The sequence below is a fragment of the Myxocyprinus asiaticus genome, chromosome 8, assembly GCF_019703515.2.
Source record: "Myxocyprinus asiaticus isolate MX2 ecotype Aquarium Trade chromosome 8, UBuf_Myxa_2, whole genome shotgun sequence".
Classification (NCBI taxonomy): Eukaryota; Metazoa; Chordata; class Actinopteri; order Cypriniformes; family Catostomidae; genus Myxocyprinus; species Myxocyprinus asiaticus.
The window spans coordinates 35,197,659-35,220,544 of NC_059351.1; the positions used below are offsets into that span (position 1 = coordinate 35,197,659).

At 36.5% G+C, this 22,886-nt stretch overlaps 1 protein-coding gene across 2 annotated transcripts in view; it reads right to left on the bottom strand.

Moving 5' to 3' along the window:
* The window catches only part of LOC127445462 (mineralocorticoid receptor-like), a 153,454-nt gene that overhangs the window by 11,159 nt on the left and 119,409 nt on the right, over positions 1 to 22,886 (bottom strand). For both annotated transcript variants that reach the window (XM_051705554.1, XM_051705557.1), the window contains exons 6-7: positions 21,846 to 21,990; positions 4,796 to 4,926 (exon numbers count right to left, since the gene is read on the bottom strand). In XM_051705554.1, the coding sequence (XP_051561514.1) occupies positions 4,796 to 4,926; positions 21,846 to 21,990 (276 nt within the window). The remainder of the gene's footprint in view (positions 1 to 4,795; positions 4,927 to 21,845; positions 21,991 to 22,886) is intronic.

The window sequence follows — 22,886 nt, forward strand, 5'->3', positions numbered from 1 at the left end:
CAGAATGAATAGCAGTGAGTCATTCACCTCTGCTTATTGGCAGGTATGCGTTAAACCCGCCGTCACCTCCCCTTGTTTTCTTTTCTTCCACTGACCCACATCAGCCTCATTAGCCACAGGCTGCCATTTAAAGCCCCAGTGAATAGAAAGTGGCACGATTACACCACACCAATCGGTGTCTTGCTATAAGAAATAGATTTTTCTGCCAGTAGGACTATCAGGTTGTTGCCGTTTCTGACATGAAGGTTAAAGATGTTTGGCTCATCTCAAGCATAATGAGCCAGTTTTGGTCAAAAGTGTAAGGAATTCACTCTAGATTAAAAATGTAAATGTAAAAAAAAAAAATGTATGCTGTGGATAGTAACAATTTTGGATATGACATGGGGACATTTCGTTGATATAAAAAAAAAAAAAAAAGACCATGAAGTGCATTAATGAAAATATATCTAGGACTTTCTCAAGAAAAAAAAGAAAAATTACACTGATAACATTAGCGTCACACTGACACCTTGAATTGTCTAGACACCCTGTGGTTTGCAAAATAGCCTGGGGCATTTGTGGGAATATTCCTTTCATAGTGTTTGGGTATAACACAACCAAATAAATAAATAAAATAAAAAGGTAAATAATGGATTAAAAAAGAGAAAGGATTTAGTCTTATGACTCACTCTTTAGCAGGTCAACACTTCCATCACAAATAAGGTCATATGAGAGCCTGCAGGGCTTCTGAAACCTTAGTCAAGGTCAAAGAGGAATAATAGACTCTCTCTCTCTCTCTCTACATACCAAACTGATGCGGCCATGGAGCCTCACAATAGAGGGCCTAGCACAACAAAATTAACCAAAATAAAGCATTTCTGAAAACACAGTATAGTAAAAAATCAAATAAAAAATTTAAAAAATCAAATAAAAATGAGTTGTCAATCGATAATTTTTTTAATGAATTAATTACACTGTATGCCAATTAATTAATGTAATTAATTGCATGTATAATTATTTGTTAAGAAAGGCCCTAAAATAAAAATATTGCAACATTTAATGATTAAATAAAAATTAATAGTTATATTGAAATAATTATAAATGAAATCTATACTACAAATATAATAATTCAGATAATTAAAATTCATTATTGTGGCAGACGAGTAAACTATTGATAAGGCACTACAAAAAGTGGCTTTAGAAGGCAATATAGTATTTACACTGGTGGCCAAAAGTTTAAAGTGAAAAATTACTATTACAATAAAAAATAAAAAAAAAATGCTCAGAACTTCTTAAACTACTCCAAAGAATTCTCATAAAAAAATCATCCACATCCAGCAATAACAGCTTTGCAGATCCTTGGCATTCTAGCTGTCAGTTTGTCCAAATACTCAGGTGACATTTCACCCCATGCTTCCTGTAGCACTTGCCATAGATGTGGCTGTCTTGTCGGGCACTTCTCATGCACCTTACAATCTAGCTGATCCCACAAAAGCTCAATGGGGTTAAGATCCATAACACTCTTTTCCAATTATCTGTTGTCCAATGTCTGTGTTTCTTTGCCCACTCTAACCATTTCTTTTTGTTTTTCTGTTTCAAAAGTGGCTTTTTCTTTGCAATTCTTCACATAAGGCCTGCACCCCTGAGTCTTCTCTTTAATGTTGTACATGAAACTGGTGTTGAGTGGGTAGAATTTAATGAAGCTGTCAGCTGAGGACATGTGAGGCATCTATTTCTCAAACTAGAGACTCTGATGTACTTGTCCTCTTGTTTAGTTGTACATCTGGCCTTCCTCATCTCTTTCTGTCCTTGTTAGAGCCAGTTGTCCTTTGTCTTTGAATACTGTAGTGTACACCTTTGTATGAAATCTTCAGTTTGTTCGGCAATATTTATGCATTGTATAGCCTTTATTCTTCAAAACGATTGACTGACAAATTTTTTGCCATTTTTGACCTTATATTGACCTTAAGACATTCCAGTCTATTGCATACTGTGGCAACTCAAAAACAATGTTAAGCTTCATTTGACGTACCAAATAGCTTTCAACTGTGTTTGATATACTGGCAAGTGATTTGCTAGTACCAAATTGGCAATTTAGCATGATTACTCAAGGATAAGGTGTTGGAGTGATGGCTGCAGGAAGTGGGGTCTGTCTAGATTTGATCAAAAATGACTTTTTTCAAATAGTGATGGTGCTGTTTTTTACATCAGTAATGTCCTGACTGTAATTTGTGATCAGTTGAATGCCACTTTGGTGAATTAAAGCACCAACTTCCTTCCGAAACAGCAAAATCTGTACATTATTCCAAACTTTTGGCCACCCATGTATTTCCATATTATTGAACAAGCCTATCATTGGCCTACAGTCAGGGGCATAACTAGAGGGAAGGCAGGGTGCGCAGCTGCCCCAGGGCCCGGGTTGAGAGGGGGCCTGCAACAGTCGACTAAAATAAACCATAAAAACGGCAGCGGGCCCGAGGGGTGATGAAAAACGACCAAGGCCCCCCAAAGAGGGGGCCCAACAGTTTCATTTCACTGCGGCCCGCAAGATCAAAAGTTACACCACTCCTTACATTATAGACATTTTTCTTTGACATTTTATAAACACATTGTTTTGCAGTCGCATTGTCAAGTGAAACACAGTTTAAAACTTATCAAAAAACATCTCGAGATCCCTGCATTAGGTATGTAAACTGTCAGTAAATATATTTTGTTGTCTGTACCGTTGTGTATTGCTATACAGCTGGAGTTTTGCTTACTGCCTCCAAAGATATTTTCATAGATGTATGATGTGTTTACAATGCAAGTCAATGGGGACCAACACTTCCAACCTCCAAAAAGGACATAAAGGCAACATAAAGGTAATCCATACAACTCAAGTGGTTTAATCAATGTCTTCTGAAGTGATACGATCGGTTTTGGGTGAAAACAGACCAAAACATAGCTCCTTTTTCACCATAAATATTGCCATCTGTCTCCTAGACTCAATCATGATTTGAAGCTCAGTTACACTTCCTCGCACCTGACGCTTACGCAGAATGCTGTACATGGGTGTAGAAATGAATTAAACTACTTGAGTCGTATGAATTTTATGCTGCCTTTATGTCCATTTTGGAGCTTGGAAGTGTTGGACCACATGCATTGTATATGTAAAGTAAATATTCACTTCATATCTCCATTAAAATATCTTAGTCCATGTTCTGCAGACGAAGAAAGTAATAGGAGTTTGAGATGGCAAAAGGACGAGTAAATGAGAGATTTTCTTTTTTTTTTTTGGCGAACTATTCCCATAACATGTGAATGCCTTACATTTAGTTCTCTCTGCATAGGTGGGATAGAAGAATGTATTATAACATCAAACACATTACACACATCATAACCTTTAAAACACACCACCATATCCTTCAGCTCTTCAGTTATTCACTATCCCTGACTACCTAGCCTCCACACTCTCCCCCTTCCATGAAACCCTCTTTTTGGAGGTATATTGAGAAAAACACAAGCTTTTGGAGCAGTGCCCATCTCTTGACTGGATTTTATTAAGTACAGCACTGCTCTCTGGAAGGGCTCCAGAGGATCAGCGAGTGGTTGTGGATTCCAAAAACATGAATCCTGTATGAGAATTCAGAACTCAAACTCTGCCTCAGTCTCATATGATGTGAGCTCAGGGGTGTGCTGGCTTCTGTGCCTGTCTACCTGATCTGACTGTGTGCTGTTATTGAGAGCCACAGGCTAAAATTATCTAGCATCGGTGATCAAAAGGCTTTAAAACATCACGTTAATACATGTAAGCCATAGTTACTAGTTTATTGGGACTGTACTGGGTAAACCCTTATTATAGGGCAATTATACACAATTCTTCAAATTATACTGATTATACCTATACTAGTTTAACCACCTACTGTGCTGTTTCTTATTCAACATCTGCTCTGCAGGTCATGTCTGTTTGAATAATAGTATCAAAGTCTCAATTAATGTGACTTTGATAATTACAGTTTTTGCAAACAAAGCAATATGTGCTAAAAAACAGTTTACTTTGTGGCACACCTTGAGATTGTGGTGGTAATTACGGAAAATTTTTGATAAAAAAAAAAATGCTTTTCATTAGATACAAGAATGTGCATAATTTAATACAGCTGAATGTCACTTTCAGATGCAAACAACTTAAAACTATCTGCAATTCTTACACTGTCTTTGCATTAACTTATTTAACTAAGCTTGTGGACTTGCTTAAATGAACATTTGTGGTAGCATCTCACTCTTCATTTAAACCCTTCAATTCAATTGAGTTCATGGTAATTCTCTTAATTAATGAATAAGACCAGACATTAATTTACATAAATGTAAAAAAAAAACAAAAAAAAGTGTACTGTACATATAAAGAAGAGGCATGGCTTCAACACTAAAATCTAAAACTCATTGACCTCAGTTGTATAAGTCTGTAGGCAGGGGGACCTGATTTACCAGTTTATGGACATAACTCATGCTCCATGAGTTTCTGTTATGAGTATGTGATGTTATATAAGCTAGTCAACTCTCCTCTCGCTCTCAGTCACTAGGTCAAACCACAGGTGTCAATATTAAAAATTCTCTCAAAGCTCATAGAAATTTCTCTGATCTCACACACCCACACACTCAAGGCAAATGTGGCGAATACAGACATCCATTCATTCGTTCTTATGCATTTTCCTCTATTGTTGTCTCACTGTCTGTCTGTAGTGGTGCTTTTTTAAACACATGTAACCACAAATGTATAAAACAATTTATTGAACACACACACACACACACACACACACACACACACACACACACTCACCTGTGCTGAGCAGCAACAAAACCTTCATGGCAAGGAACTCCTCATAAGTGAGCTGTAGACGGACAAACTCCTGGCTCACCTGCCGCATGTCCACACACAGATCATACATGGCTGACTGCCGCATGCGTTCCCTAAAAGAGAAGTTCAGAGGATCTGTGATTTATATCATTTATATTTACATTTATTCATTTGGCAGATGCTTTTATCCAAAGCGACTTAGGAATACATTATAAGTGAATCATCTTAAGGAGACAGTGGTACAAAAAGTGCAGTATTACAAAGTTTTACTTGCATCAGAATAGTAGTATTCAAAACAGATTAAAGTGCAACAAGATTTTTTTTTTTTTTAGTGACTGGTTAAGTGCTCATGGAAAAGATGTGTTTTTAGCCATTTTTTGAAGACAGAAAGTGAGTCAGCTTCACGGTAATAAACAACATCATTGTCACTGGCACATGTTTTTGTAATGGAAATAAAGTAGTTAAGAGAATCAAAAACAAAAAAAGAATTAAAGGCAGTCAATGCTTCTTTCAGTAATCCCACCAGAAAAGGGTTACAATTGAAGTGTGCAAACAATAGGACATTTGAGGCACCTTCAAAATCTTATCTAAATGTTCTCTAAAGAATTTCACCAGTGTTCCTGAATGATCATTTCAATTTTACATTGATTGGAGAGAGAGAGAGAGAGAGAGAGAGAGAGAGAAAAGCATGCTTTCAGTCTTTCTTTGTTACAAATGTGCAGCCCAGATGCTCCACTGAAGCTGGAGGGAATTATGGGTTTTAAAAGTGGCCATACCATACCAATGTTGTGTTGACAAAGAAAGCAAAACACATGATAAGCAAATGCTAGCTGAGTGGCCTGACAAAAAGAAAGCCAATAATCACAACTGCTTCGGTTGATCACAGCATTAAAGAAGCATAGGGAAGGTCTATTGCCCTGACTATGATCCCACCAACATACAGTTTTCTTATGTGAACTCATAATAATTTGTACGAGTTGGTGAAATCTTGGCATGTACAAAAATGAATGACTTATTTCCATATACATCAACCAACAAACATATTTTCAAATCGATATAGTAGAGGCTTAAATTTTTATTTAGCCTGAACACTTTATTTTAAGGGAAATTTGGTGACTCATCCCTAGGCCCTGATGGAATTTGCGTGCACCCCTCAAAAAACATTGCATATTTTTGCAGAATTGTGACATCTATCATTCACAAAAGTTCTACGCATTATTACCTCTTGCATGTTGGTTTATTTCATATTTTGGCTGATTTGATGATATATATACACTACCGGTCAAAAGTTTTGAAACACTTGACTGAAATGTTTCTCATGATCTTAAAAATCTTTTGATCTGAAGGCGTATGCTTAAATGTTTGAAATTAGTTTTGTAGACAAAAATATAATTGTGCCACCATATTAATTTATTTCATTATAAAACTAAAATGTAATAAAAAATAAAAAAAATGTTTTTGAAATTGATGACTTGGACCAAATAATAAAGAAAAGCAGCCAATAAGTGCCCAACATAGATGGAAACTCCTTCAATACTGTTTAAAAAGCATCCCAGGGTGATACCTCAAGAAGCTGGTTGAGAAAATGTCAAGAGTACATGTGTGCAAATTCTAGGCAAAGGGTGACTACTTTGAAGATGCTAAAATATAACACAGTTTTGATTTATTTTGGATTTTGTTTAGTCACAACATAATTCCCATAGTTCCATTTATGCTATTCCATAGTTTTGATGACTTTACTATTATTCTAAAATGTGAAAAAAAAATTATAATAAAGAATGAGCGTGTTTCAAAACTTTTGACCGGTAGTGTATATATAATACACTGCATGCCCAATTATTAGGCAAGTGAGTATTCTGATCTTATCATTATTTCCATGCACATTTTCCAACTCCAAACCATATACACTTGAATGTTTATTGGATTCAATAATTTTCAGGTGGTATGTATTTGTGTAATGAGGGAGGGTGTGGCGAAAGGTGTGCATAATTATTAGGCAGCTTCATTACCTCAGGTAAAATGGGCCAAAAAATAGATTTAACCCTCTGGGGTCGACAGACGCACTGGCGTGCCCTGCTGGATTTTTCCCTCATAAGAAACAACTTAAAATACTCATACGTCATTTTTGGGCATACAGATAAGTGTAAGACATCATTAGAGACTATAAAATGGTCTAGTTTTATTTGTGTACACTCACAATAACAACAAAACCTTGTGCTTTTGTAAAATAAAGAAAATATACAGGGTGCGCTTTCAGCCGTCTCTGTCTCCATGAGCATCTTTCTGAAACACGTCACAAAAATGTACTGAAACTCTGAATATTTATCACACAAACATGAAACATATGTCTAAAGAAAGCTTAAAATGTCTACTTTTAAATAAAACAATTTAAATTTAAAACAAATATTCTCCTGCAATGTAATCTTTATGAAACAAAGTGATGTACAGTTTCTCCTGGCTCAGCTCATTATCGCTAATGTGATCACACCCACCAGCAGAGCGCGCTATTCATACAGTAATGTGCTGAGGCGATCAATGCAAATGGTAAATGCCCCCAACAGTGCCTTAAAAAACATCAAGTTCATTCACTTTTCTGTGCGTTTGGAAGATGGCACGCTACAAAGTTGAGGAAGCTCTACAGATGGTCCTGGATAGTGATGAAGAGTTCACATTTTCCTCAGAAGAATAGCGGGAATCCGACGAGGAACGTTTACATTATGAAGAGCGACTTGATCCAGCCGAGGATACAATTCCGGATGAGTAAGTCATTTAGTTTTACTTATATATTTGTTGACATGCTATTTTATATAAACATGGACATATTTTACTAGTTGTACTATCTCCAGACTTGCCAGCCAGTATTGAAATTTGAAATATGTCCTAATAGGCAAGTTTTAGTTACATTTAAATGTTGTTTCGGCTAAAGCAGGTATTTAAATTGTATGCTGTATGATATAAATATGATATGTAATATGAATGTTTAGATTATACTTTAACCAATGTTTATGCTGCCTCATTATCATCAATGAAGCTTTAGCTTGCAAATATCTGTTTGGGTGTAAATGTGTAAAATGTGCTGTAAATATGCCCATATTAGAAAATCAGCATATTAGAATGATTTCTGAAAGATCATGTGACACTGAAGATTGCAGTAATGGTGCTGAAAATTCAGCTTTGATCACAGGAATAAATTGCATTTTACAATATATTCAAATAGAAATGTTATTTTAAATTGTAAATCTATTTCGCAATATCACTGTTTTTGCTGTATTTTGGATTAAATAAATGCAGCCTTGGTAAGCAGAAGAGACTTCTTTTAAAAACATTAAAAATCTTACAGATCTAAAACATTTAAATGGTAGTGTGGGTTTAAAGTTTTTAAGTAAAGTCTTTATGTAAAGAAAATGTATAGTCGGATTACTTCTTTTAATTTAAACTTGATTTTGTGAATAAGCTACAAATAATACATTCAATCATTAAGTCTCCTCTCATTCATTCTCTCTCAGGGGAGGGGTCTTTGTCTCCTCAGGTGTGAATCACATCAATATTCATGATCATCCACGCCTCCTCGCATATGGCCTTTCTAACACTAAAAGTGTCTTACAAAAGTTAAATGACTATATTGTTTTGTATGAATGAGTGATCAGTATGGTTTCACATCATTTTTGTAGCAAAAACTCTAGGCTACAAGATCCAGTTCTCAAGTCTTGTGAACAAATGTTTAGTATGTGATATATGGCCTTATTTCAGTGACTTAAATTTTTTTGTTTTTTCAAAAACACGCATAAACATTATTTTCTCAAAAATACAAACATGTTCATACATGTTGCTCACATATTATTGTAGCCCAGTTTGTGCTGAATACAGTGTTATCAGACTTTAGCCATTAATATGTTTTTAAGAAACTTAAAAAAGCACAAATGTCAAGGCATGTCAAAACTTCTCCAGGGCCCAAAACACTCTCAGACTCCAGAGGGTTAACTGACACTGAAAAGTCAAATATTGTAAAATGCCTTTCAGATGGATGCAACACTACTGAAATAGCTAAACTATTGAGGCATGACCACCAGACAATCAAACGTTTTGTTGCAAATAGTCAACTGGGGCGCAAAAAACGCATGGAGAAGAAAAGGCGCAAATTAACTGCAAAAGACTTGAGAAGAATTAAACGTGAAGCTACCAGGGACCCATTATCCTCTAATGCTACCATATTCCAGAACTGCAACCTACCTGGAGTGTCCAGAAGTACAAGGTGCCAAGTGCTCAGAGACATGGCCAAGGTCAAGAAGGCTGAAACACGACCACCACTGAATATATTCACAAGTTGAATATATTCACCAAGATTGGGCAAAGAAATACATGAAGACAGATTTTTCAAAGGTTTTATGGACAGATGAAATGAGAGTGACTCTTGATGGACCAGATGGATGGGCCCGTGGCTGGATCACTAATGGACAAAGGGCACCACTTCAAGTCAGGTGCCAGCAAGGTGGAGGAGGGGTACTGGTGTGGGCTGCTATCATTAAGGATGAGGTAGTTGGACCTTTTCGAGTTGAAGACTGAAAATCAACTCTCAAACCTACTGCCAGTTTCTGGAAAGTACTTTCTTCAAGCAGTGGTACGAGAAGAAGTCCTCAGCATTCAAGAAGGCCATGATCTTTATGCAGGACAATGCTCCATCACATGCATCCAAGTACTCCACTGCTTGGCTAGCCAGCAAGGGCCTCAAAGATGCCCAAATAATGACTTGGCCCCCTCCCTCACCTGACTTAAATCCTACTGAGAACTTGTGGGCCCTTCTCAAATGTGAGATTTACAGTGATGGAAGACAATACACCTCTTTGAACAGCATTTGGGAGGCTGTGGTTGCTGCTTCAGCGAAAGTTGATCGTGAACAGATCAAGAAACTGACAGACAGTTATTGAAAAGAAGGGTGGCTATATTGGTCACTGAGTATTTTTGAAAGGCCAAAAATGTTATTTAATTGTCATTTTGTGTTACTTATTTGTTGCACCTACTCTAAAAATTGAGAATAAACGATTGAGTTGGGAGAAATTATTTTTGTAATTTAGTTGCCTAATAATTGTGCACACTTATATATTCCCCTGAGAAAGACAAAACTCACTTTTTCTTTGTTAAACATTCAGGTTTGAGGTTCAGTAACATTTTGGATTGACTGAGAGCATTGTGTTTGTTCAACAATAAAATGAATCCTGAGGAATACAGTTTGCCTAATAACTGGGCACGCAGTATATATACAGTATATATATATATATATATATATATATATATATATATATATATATATATATATATATACAGTATATCTGTGGTCTGCATTCAGCAAATGTTATAGCACAATGTGTAACATATAATTATCTGTATATATACAAAAAAATCCATTGGACAGTGTATGGATTCTGTCTTGTCTACAAAATTAAAACTTCTAAGCAACTCTATGTACTGTATCTTTCCTCACATACAATCTTTCTCTTATTCACCCATCTTTATCTTATCTTGACACTTCCTTGGCAAGTTATTAATTTAGATAGCTTTGCTGATCTGCCAGTTTGTTTGGCTCTAGGTATGTGTCTCTGTCTTGTTGCAAACCTGACTAGGTGAATACATTTGTGCCTGTGTCTGTTCTGCAAAGCTGTCTGACTTGCTGTCATTGTATGCTCAGGTTTGTCAGCTTTTTATCTGTCTGCCAGAACTGATTCTCTCCCTCTCTTTCCCATTCTTCCAGTCTGAAAGTGATTTATTTTGTATCCGAGCCATCTGTATTCAGATGAAATAAGAATTTGAGTTCAGTTGCTTGTCTCAGTGGTTGGACTGTCTCAGCCTGAAGTGTCGTTACAGTAGCTTTTATAATTAATGTTTTTGATTTATACCTTTTACACCCTCTCATAAACTTGAAACTCAAATTTAAACTGGGGAAATTTTGTTGAGATAGAGAGAGGGAAATTGCATTGTTTGTGGCTCCTCTTTCAGTTGCTTAGGAGAGGGGTTCTGTGAGTGATGTTAATGAATTGTACGTAAGAGGTGTGAAAGCTAGAAGTAAATACACATACAGCAGTCTGTCAAATCAATCTTACCAAACCCTCCATATGTGAACGGGTATTATATTTTTGGATCCTTTGACATACTTTTTGAGGACACTGAAAACTGTCTTACTGCAAACATAGAAACTTTTTGCTCTGTTTGTTTTGCCCATCTTCAAGGTAGATATACAGTTTCACTGGCCTCTAGTTTTCAATATCTTTTAAAGGCACTGCTGCACAAGTCCTGCAGAGTACTGTTAGCATATATACTGTATATAGCATATATACAAACTCTCTTTCAAAGAACAAGTTCCCAAAAAATAGATATTCTGTCATTTACTCACCCTCCTGTGATTCCAAACCTGTCTGTGGCCATTCACCCCAAACGCATTTTTGCATATGTCTGTGATGTTGTCTAATTGTTTTCCTATGTAAATGTGCACTGGAATTACATCTTTGACCATTCTGCCGCATCTCGCTGTTTTTTCAGCATCTCATGCAGGAGCAATGTTTCCTGCAACTTTTGTTCTTGCTAAGCAGATCCTATTGGGCAGAACCTTTGGCCACCTGAGCAGAATATACAGTATACAGTTGTGCTCAAAAGTTTGCATACCCTTGTAGAATTGGTAATATATGTACCATTTCTAAAGAAAACATGAGTAAGCAGGCAAAACACATTTCTTTTATTTCTTATGGGATACATATTCAACTGTAGGTTATAACAGAATGGCACAATCATAAAACAAAACATGGCAACAAAGAAAAAAAATGAAATCACCCCTGTTCAAAAGTCTGCATACCCTTAGTTCTAAATACTGTGTATTGCCCCCTTTAGCATCAATGACAGCATGCAGTCTTTTGTAATAGTTGTCTATGAGGCCCCAAATTCTTGCAGGTGGTATAGCTGCCCATTCGTCTTGGCAAAATGCCTCCAGGTCATGCAAAGTCTTTGGTCGTCTTGCATGAACCACACATTTGAGATCTCCCCAGAGTGGCTCAATGATATTAAGGTCAGGAGACTGTGATGGCCACTCCAGAACCTTCACCTTTTTCTGCTGTAACCACTGGAGGGTCAACTTGGCCTTGTGCTTAGGGTCATTGTCGTGCTGGAAAGTCCAAGAGCGTCCAATGCGTAGCTTTCGTGCTGAAGAATATACATTGTCTGCCAGTATTTTCTGATAACATGCTGCATTCATCTTGCCATCAATTTTACAAGATTCCCCGTGCCTTAAGAGCTCACACACCCCCAAAACATCAGTAAGCCACCACCATGCTTCACAGTGGGGATGGTATTCTTTTCACTATAGGCCTTGTTGACCCCTCTCCAAACATAGCGCTTATGGTTGTGACCATAAAGCTCTATTTTGGTCTCGCCACTCCAAATTACAGTGTGCCAGAAGCTGTGAGGCATGTCAAGGTGTTGTCGGGCATATTGTAACCAGGCTTTTTCATGGCATTGGCACAGTAAAGGCTTCTTTCTGGCAACTCGACCATGCGGCTAATTTTTGTTCAAGTATTGTCGTATTGTGCTCCTTGAAACAACCACACCGTCTTTGTCCAGAGCAGCCTGTATTTCTCCTGAGGTTACCTGTGGGTTTTTCTTTGTATCCCGAACAATTCTTCTGGCAGTTGTGGCTGAAATCTTTCTTGGTCTGCCTGACCTTGGCTTGGTATCAAGAGATCCCCGAATTTTCCACTTCTTAATAAGTGATTGAACAGTACTGACTGGCATTTTCAAGGCTTTGGATATCTTTTTTTAACCTTTTCCATCTTTATAAAGTTCCATTACCTTGTTACGCAGGTCTTTTGACAGTTCTTTTCTGCTCCCCATGGCTCAGTATCTAGCCTGCTCAGTGCATCCGCGTGAGAGCTAACAAACTCATTGACTATTTATAAACAGACACTAATTGCAATTTAAAAAGCCACAGGTGTGGGAAATTAACCTTTAATTGCCATTTAAACTTGTGTGTGTCACCTTGTGTGTCTGTAACAAGGCCAAACATTCAAGGGTATGTAAACTTTTGATCAGGGCCATTTGGGTGATTTCTGTTATCATTATGATTTAAAAAGGAGCCAAACAATTATGTGATAATAAATGGCTTCATATGATCACTATCCTTAAATAAAAGACAGTTTTTTTGCATGATCAGTCATATTTTCAAAATCAATGCCAAAATTTCACAATTTCTGCCAGGGTATACAAACTTTTGAGCACAACTGTATATAAAATACTAAAATTTTTGTTGGTACCAATACCAGTGAAATATCACAATTCTTGACATTTGAAATTAAATACCACAGTAAAAATGGATAATATGCTATTGAGAACACTCCTTTATTTAAAATGTAAATATTAATGCACTGTAAATATAAACCTATTAAATAAAAACAATGGCATGCTGCCTAAATGTTTAAAAAAAAAAATGTAGTATTATTATTAACACTGCTTCAGGTCTTTTTAATTATTCAGGTAAATAGTCATAACAACAAAGAAATAGCCTAAGTATTAAGCAAACTAAGAACATAGAAGGCTAATAATAACACATCAAAAAACAGCAGTCAGTGGCTTTTTTTTTTCCAACATTGTTCTTTATGTTAATCACTCGCGGGACAGGCAATGACCATAAGGCACATTTAACCGTTCAGGCGCGCAGCCGCATACTTGCATTCACCAATCGCACTCGCACCCCGTGATAAATGCAGTGTTTGTATGTGTTGTTTCACATCTCAATAATGTGTATTTCTACCTTGTTTACGCACAAGATTTCACCCAAAGCTTCAGCTCCACACTGGAAAAAAATTATATTCATATGGACTTTTCCCACACACAGTCTGTCATCTGCGCAGAGTTTTTTTGGGGGGGGGGGTTTTGTGTGTGTGTGTCTGTTTAGTGTGGAACACTAAAGGAATATTTTGAAGGCTTGTCCTAATTTCAAAAGGTGCAAAAGCACCATAAAAGTATTGGACCGGATCATTTGACTCAATTTTGTGAACAAATTATTCAGACCAGTTTTCTTAGCCAAAAGAAATGTTCAAAAGAACATTTTGTTAATGAATATGGCATCGCTGCTTTTATAAAAAAAAAAAAAAAAAAAAAAAAAAGAAAACTATTTTGAGAACTTAAAAAGTTTATCAGTGAATAACAACTTAAATGTATGTCTTCTTCTCAAACAAAGGTACTGTTTAGCTTCAGAATACTTGGAATATAATGCATATGGCATTATATAATGCCCAAAGTCATATGGGCTACTTTTATGATCTTTTTGTGGTGGAATTGCATGAAAAAGTGCAACCAGTCTTCGAAATGTCTCCTGTTGTGTTCCACAGAAGAAAGAAACTCACATGCATTCATGAGGGTGAGTAAATGATGACAGAATTTTCATTTTTGGTTGAACTATTCCTTTAAATGATATTAGCAATAAGTTGACCTTGAACTCAGGGATAATATATATATATATATATATATATATATATATATATATATATATATAATCACTGCTTTAAATCTAAGTGTTTATCTTAAAATAAACAGCAATTTGCTGACTGCAATTGTGTTGTACCACAAGCTTTACATTTCCTGCAGAGGACCTTTGGATTGTTGTCTCAGTCTCATATAAACAGACTCACAGTTTGTCAGTGAGCAGAACTGAAATGCAAGGCTTCAACACTGTGCTTCTGCTCAGGGTGGCAATAAAGAACAGCTCATGCTTAATGAGTTAAAGGAATAGTTCACCCAAAACTTAACATTATGTCATTCTCTCAGCTTTATGTCCCAAAACTATATGACTTTCTTTCTTCTACGGAACACGAAAGGTGATGTTAGGCAGCATGTTAACTTCAGTCACATTTACTTTCATTCACTTGCATCTTCTGTTCCATACAATGAAACTGAAAAGTGACTGAGGCTGTCATTCTGACTAACATCTTCATTTGTGTTCTTTGAAAGAAAGTCCTACAGGTTTGGAGCATAATGAGGATCACTTCGAATTCCGAACTTAGATTTCAAGTGATAAAATCTACAAAAAAGATGTACAAAAATATAAATGTATGTGAACATGCCAGTAAATTCTGAAAAGACAACTTTTCTCCCAAGTTCTTTCTAGGGGATATACAATTAAATACTCCTATTCTCCTGCAGGGGTCACCATGCTCTGTTTTTATGCTTCTCCCTCCATGCTCAGTAAATGCACATTGTGCTTCAAAAAGCACACGCTCACTGCCTTTCCACTCAACACTTTCTTGTAATATCTTGATTACACTATGATTATGTGCCCCATTGACCTAACTATCTGCCCTGATCAGTGTGATCAAGAGGAGTTTATAGGGAAAGCATGTTTCCTGTTGTAGCAGAGCAACTGAAGGAACAGTTTTAAGGTCACAGACTTGCTCCTGCTGGGAGCATACTTATTGAGTTTATCATTTTGGATCATTATCTTAGTGTAACTTGAAGCACCAGATTCCTCAGACAGGGTTAACATAGGGGCAAAGATTGTCTACAGGCAATATAATTTTTTTTTTTTTTTTTCTATTGAACCCCATTGACCTAACTATCTACCCTGTTCAACGGGATCAAGATGTGTTTATAGGGAAAGAGTGCTTTCTGTTGTAGCAGCGCAATTAAAGGGACAGTTTTCAGGTCTGTTTTTAATTTTAATTTTATTTGTATTCTATTGAACCTCATTTTAACCCTTATGTTCTATTGAGACATTACAGCTTTTAAGTTTGGGGTTGCAGAGACCTCTTATTTCCCCTACCAACCAATTCTGAATATGTTTCTCTGACCTAATCATATCAGGTAGAAATTATTGAAGCTGTGTCCCATTTTACTACAGAGCACATGTGATTGGTATGCATTCTTGCAATTTTGTTTCTGTCTGGGGTCATTTTGACCCCAGCAATAAAGCACAATAAAATAAATAAAAATAAGTAAAGTATACAGTAATAGTGTATCTCTACAGAGTGTACACCAACCAGATAATCTTAGCATGTGAACATTCAATTGCATTTGTTCATTAAAAGATAAATCATTTTAGTTACTTTACAAATCCATCAGGAGTCAAACTTTATTAATATTAACTGACTTTGTTTTATATCTTTTTATCTAAATGTCTGTTTATTTGTGGTTGTATTTTAGAGCAGTTTTTAATATGGATGTTTTACTGTATATCCATGTACTGTTTGTAATGTTTTTATCTTATGTATTTCCTGCATCAATTCAATCACTGTATTGCTTAAGCAGAAAAAAATAAACTTCAACTTCATGCTTCAAGTTGATTTAATTGTCTTTGTTTAAATATATATATATATATATATATATATATATATATATATATATATATATATATATATATATATATATATATATATATATATATGTACACACACACAGTTGAAGTCAGAAGTTTACATACACTTAGGTTGAAGTCATTAAACCTAATTTTCTTAACCACTCCACAGATTTCATATTAGCAAACTATAGTTTTGGCAAGTCGTTTAGGACATCTATGTGCATGGCACAAGTAATTTTTCCAACAATTGTTTACAGACAGATTGTTTCACTTTTAATTGACTATATCACAATTCCAGTGGGTCAGAAGTTTACATACACTAAGTTAACCCTCTGGAGTCTGAGAGTGTTTTGGGCCCTGGAGAAGTTTTGACATGCCTTGACATTTGTGCTTTTTCCAGTTGCTTAAAAACATATTAATGGCTAAAGTCTGATAACACTGTATTCAGCACAAACTGGGCTACAATAATATGTGAACAACATGTATGAACATGTTTGTATTTTTGATAAAATAATGTTTATGCGTGGTTTTTGAAAAAAACAAAAATTGTAAGTCACTGAAATAAGGCCATATAACACATAATAAACATTTGTTCAAAGACTTTTGAGAACTGGATCTTGTAGCCTAGAGTTTTTGCTACAAAAATGATGTGAAACCATCCTGATCACTCATTCATACAAAACAATATAGTCATTTAACTTTTGTAAGACACTTTTAGTGTTAGAAAGGCCATATGCGAGGAGGCGTGGATGATCATGAATATTGATGTGATTCACACCTGAAGAGACAAAGACCCCTCCCCTGAGAGAGAATGAATGAGAGGAGACTTAATGATTGAATGTATTGTTTGTAGCTTATTCACAAAATCAAGTTTAAATTAAAAGAAGTAATCTGACTATACATTTTCTTCACATAAATACTTTACTTAAAAACTTTAGACCTACACTACCATTTAAAAGTTTATAGATCTGTAAGATTTATTAATGTTTTTAAAAGAAATCTCTTCTGCTCACCAAGGCTGCATTTATTTGATCCAAAATACAGCAAAAACAGTGATATTGTGAAATATTTGTACAACTTAAAATAACTGTTTTCTATTTGAATATATTGTCAAATGCAATTTATTCCTGTGATCAAAGCTGAATTTTCAGCATCATTACTGCAATCTTCAGTGTCACATGATCTTTCAGAAATCATTCTAATATGCTGATTTTCTATTTGATATTTACAGCACATTTTACACATTTACACCCGAACAGATATTTGCAAGCACAAGCTTCGTTGATAATAATGAGGCAGCATAAACACTAGATAAAATATAATCTAAACATTCATATTATTTTTATATAATTTATAGCATACAGCATACAATTTAAATACCTGCTTTAGGCGAAACACCATTTAAATATAACTAAAACTTGCCTATTGGGATATATTTCAAATGTCAAAACTCTGAATACTGGCTGGCAAGTCTGGAAATAGTCCAGCTAGTAAAATATGTAAAATATGTTTATACAAAATAGCATGTCAACTAATGTAAGTAAAACTAAATGACTTACTCATCCGGAATTGTATCCTCGGCTGGATCAAATCGCTCTTCAAAATGTAAACATTCATCGTCGGAGTCCCGCTCTTCTTCTGAGGAAAATGTGAACTCTTCGTCACTATCCATTACCATCTGTAGAGCTTCCTCACCTGTGTAGCGTGCCATCTTCCAAACGCGCAGGAAAGTGAATGAATCTGATGATGAAACTTTGTTTTTTAAGGCATTGTTGTGGGGGCATTTACCATTTGCATATTTGCATAGACCGCCTCAGCACATTACCGTATGAATAGCACGCTCTATTGGTGGGTGTGATCACATTAGCGATAATGAGCTGAGCCAGGAGAAACTGTACATCGCTTTGTTTCATACAGATTACATTGCATGAGAATATTTGTTTTAAATTTGTTCATTGTACTTGTACAGTGGCAATAAAGGGTTTTTGTATCTTGTATCTTTTGGCTCGATAGTGGGAACGCAGATCGAATTTGGTCTCATGGCTCGAGTTCCTAGGCTATTGGCCCCATAAGCTGATAGCACTGGTTTGCACTGGCCAGATAGTGGAAAAGCAGCAAATGAGTGGAAACCATTCAGAATTGTTTTATTTAAAAGTAGACATTTTAAGCTTTCTTTAGACATATGTTTCATGTTTGTGCGATAAATATTCACAGAGTTTCAGTACATTTTTGTGACGTGTTTCAGAAAGATGCTCGTGGAGACAGAGACGGCTGAAATCGCACCCTATTTATATTCTTTATTTTACAAAAGCACAAGGTTTTGTTGTTAATGTGAGTGTACACAAATAAAAGTAGACCCTTTATAGTTTCTAATGATGTCTTACACTTATCTGTATGCCCAAAAATGAGTATTTTAAGTTGTTTCCGCTGTTATGAGGAAAAAATCCAACAGGATGTGCCGGTTGACCCCAGAGGGTTAACTATGCCTTTATGCAGCTTGGAAAATTCCAGAAAAATATGTCAAGCCTTTAGGCAATTAGCCAATTAGCTTCTGATAGGCTAATTGGAGTCAATTGGAGGTGTACCTGTGGATGTATTTTAAGGCCTTCAAATTCAGTGCCTCTTTGCCTGACATCATGGGAAAATCAAAAGAAATCAGCCAAGATCTCAGAAAAACAATTGTGGACCTCCAAAAGTCTGGTTCATCCTTGGGAGCAATTTCCAAATGCCTGAATGTACCACGTTCATCTGTACAAACAATAGTACGCAAGTATAAACAACATGGGACCACGCAGCCATCATACCGCTAAGGAAGGAGATGCATTCTGTCTCCTAGAGATGAACGTAGTTTGATGCAAAAAGTGCAAATCAATCCCAGACCAACAGCAAAGGACCTTGTGAAGATGCTGGATGAAAGAGGTAGAAAAGTATCTATATCCACAGTAAAACGAGTCCTATATCGAAATAACCTGAAAGGCTGCTCAGCAAGGAAGAAGTCACTGCTCCAAAACCACCATAAAAAAGCCTGACTACAGTTTGTAAGTGCACATGGGGACAAAGATCGTACTTTTTGGATATATTTCCTCTTATCTGATGAAACACAAATTTAACTGTTTGGCCATAATGACCATCGTTATGTTTGGAGGAAAAAGGGTGAGGCTTGCAAGCCGAAGAACACCATCCCAACCGTGAAGCATGGGGGTGGCAGCATCATGTGCACTTCACAAAATTGTTGGCATCACGAGGAAGGAAAATTATGTGGATATATTGAAGCAACATCTTAAGACATCAGCCAGTTAAAGTTAAAGCTCAGTCGCAAATGGGTTTTCCAAATGGACAATGACCCCAAGAATACCTCCAAATTTGTGGCAAAATGGCTTAAGGACAACAAAGTCAATGTATTGGAGTGGCCATCACAAAGCCCTCAAAGCCCCAAATTTGTGGGCAGAACTGAAAAAGCATGTGTGAGCAAGGAGGCCTACAAACCTGACTCAGTTACACCAGTTCTGTCAAGAGGAATGGGCCAAAATTCCAGCAACTTATTGTGAGAAGCTTGTGGAAGGCTCCCCAAAACGTTTGATCCAAGTTAAACAATTTTACCAAGGCAATGCTACCAAATACTAATAAAGTGTATGTAAACTTCTGACCCACTGGGAATAGCTGAAATAAATACTTCTCTCTACTATTATTCTGACATTTCACATTCTTAAAATAAAGTAGTGATCCTAACTGACCTAAGACAGGGAATATTTTCTACGATTAAATGTCAGGAATTGTGAAAAACTGAGTTTAAATGTATTTGGCTAAGGTGTATGTACACTTCTGACTTCAACTGTATACAGTGCATCCGGAAAGCATTCACAGCGCTTCACGTTTTCCACATTTTGTTATGTTACAGCCTTATTCCAAAATGGATTAAATTAATTATTTTCCTCAAAATTCTACAAACAATACCCCATAATGGCAACGTGAAAGAAGTTTGTTTGAAATCTTTGCAAATGTATTAAAAATAAAAAACAAATAAAAATCACATGTACACAAGTATTCACAGCCTTTGCCATGACACTCAAAATTTAGCTCAGGTGCATCCAGTTTCCACTGATCATCCTTGAGATGTTTCTACAACTTGATTGGAGTCCACCTGTGGTAAATTAGTCAGGGAGGTGACCAATAACCTGATGTTCACTCTGACAGAGCTCCAGCGTTTCTCTGTGGAGAGAGGAGAACCTTCCAGAAGAACAACCATCTCTGCAGCACTCCACCAATCAGGCCTGTATGGTAGAGAGGCCAGACGGAAGCCACTCCTCAGCAAAAGGCACATGACAGCCCGCCTGGAGTTTGCCAAAAGGCACCTGAAGGACTCTCAGACCATGAGAAACAAAGATTGAACTCTTTGGCCTGAATGGCATGCGTCATGTCTGGAGGAAACCAGGCACCGCTCATCACCTGGCCAATACCATCCCTACAGTGAAGCATGGCGGTGGCAGCATCATGCTGTGAGGATTTTTTTCAGCGGCAGGAACTGGGAGACTAGTCAGGATCAAGGGAAAGATGAATGCAGCAATGTACAGAGACATCCTTGATGAAAACCTGCTCCAGAGCGCTCTGGACCTCAGACTGGGGCGAAGGTTCATCTTCCAACGACCCTAAGCACACAGCCAAGATAACAAAGGAGTGGCTACGGGACAACTCTGTGAATGTCCTTGAGTGGCCCAGCCAGAGCCCAGACTTGAACCCGATTGAACATCTCTGGAGAGATCTGAAAATGGCTGTGCACCGACGCTCCCCATCCAACCTGATGGAGCTTGAGAGGTCCTGCAAAGAAGAATGCGAAAAACTGCCCAAAAATAGGTGTGCCAAGCTTGTAGCATCATACTCAAAATGACTTGAGGCTGTAATTGGTGCCAGAGGTGCTTCAACAAAGTATTGAGCAAAGGCTGTGAATACTTATGTACATGTGATTTGTATTTTTTTAATTAAATTTTTTTAAATAAATTTGCAAAGATTTCAAACAAACTTCTTTCACATTGTCATTATGGGGTATTGTTTGTAGAATTTTGAGGAAAATAATTAATTTAATCCATTTTGGAATAAGGCTGTGACATAACAAAATGTGGAAAAAGTGAAGCGCTGTGAATACTTTCCGGATGCACTGTATATATATATATATATATATATATATATATATATATATATATATATATATATACACACACACACAGTATATTCAGTTCTCAATACAGTAGATTAAAAAAAGTTGTGAAGTATCAACCTGACACTATAGTTTCTGAGCTTTTAAAATTGCCTTGGTGTCTGGAAATAAACATCTATATAAAGAAGGAATGCAGTGTTGTGGAAGCTAATTACAGTACACAATAGTTTACTCGATGAAGACAGGGTCAAGGGTGAAGAAAAGCATCTGGGCATTGGTTTGTTTGTAATCACATGATAATCACATGATAATCACAAAACAATGAGGACATATAAAAAATATAACTAATAATGAACACATTCTAGCCATGTGCATAGTTTTAAATTGTCCATCCTCACAGTTCCTTGAATTACACTTTTAGATTAACTGAGTATTTGGTGCACTGACCGCACAATGCAATATATTCCAGAATTAAATATTCTGGAAATTAACGTCTATATGAAGCAAGCATGCAGTGTTGTGCAAGCTGATTACACAAAACAACAGCTTACTCATTGAAGACGAGGTCAGGGGCGAAGTAGAGCATTTGGGCGTTGGTGTGTTTGTAGGATCTCCAGCTGAGGGAGAAGGACGAGAGACACATCCAGGAAAACTGGATCAGCGTGATTTGGTCCTCAATGGGTAGACTGCGGAAACCTGGAGGGGAAAAAAAAACAAGGGAAAGTGAACAGAGCAGAGAGGCATATGGGATACTCAGAGTCATTACTTGCCCTAAAGCAGGGCTAATATTAAAACATAACTGTATCCTCTGAGAAGCAAACTACAAGCTACTATTCTGTGTTTGTGTTTATTTGAAATGCATGATGGTTTTGTGTCACAGCCATTAAGAAATGGATGTTGATAAAATAACATTTAGAAAAAGTCACGTTTTTATTTTATGTTCTTATTTCATTGTTCATTTATTGTTTATGGCCATTTTGATTCCAAAAAGTGCTGCTGACATTTTTAACTCAGTTTAACATGAATCACCGAAGGTTTCCACTCATTTGCTGCTTTTCCACTATCTGGCCAGTGCGAACCAGTGCTATCAGCTAATGGGGCCAATAGCCTAGGAACTCGAGCCACGAGACCAAATTCGAACTGCATTCCCACTATCGAGCCAAAAGATACAAGATACAAAAACACTTTATTGCCACTGTACAAGTACAATGAAAAGTCATTTGGAGCAAGCCTACAGATGCCTAATTAAAAATAAAAATAAAAAGAATAAAGAATAAAAACAAACTTTGAGACAAAAATTACAAGATAAGATAAATGTATATAAGATTTAAAAATGATAAAATAAGATACATTTATATACACAAAGTATAAGAATAAAGTGTCCGTTATTGAGAGCAGGAGGAGCCAATAGTGCATATTTGCAGTAGGAATATTGCACATAACAGATTATTGCACCTCAGTGTTGCAATAAAGCCCACCCTTAATATGCCACCTTGGTGCCAACGTCACACACCCTGCCAAGCAAGAGGGAACCTCAAGCTAAGGTATCATGTTATCTAGAAAATCGAGTTTATAACGTTTGTAAACATCAG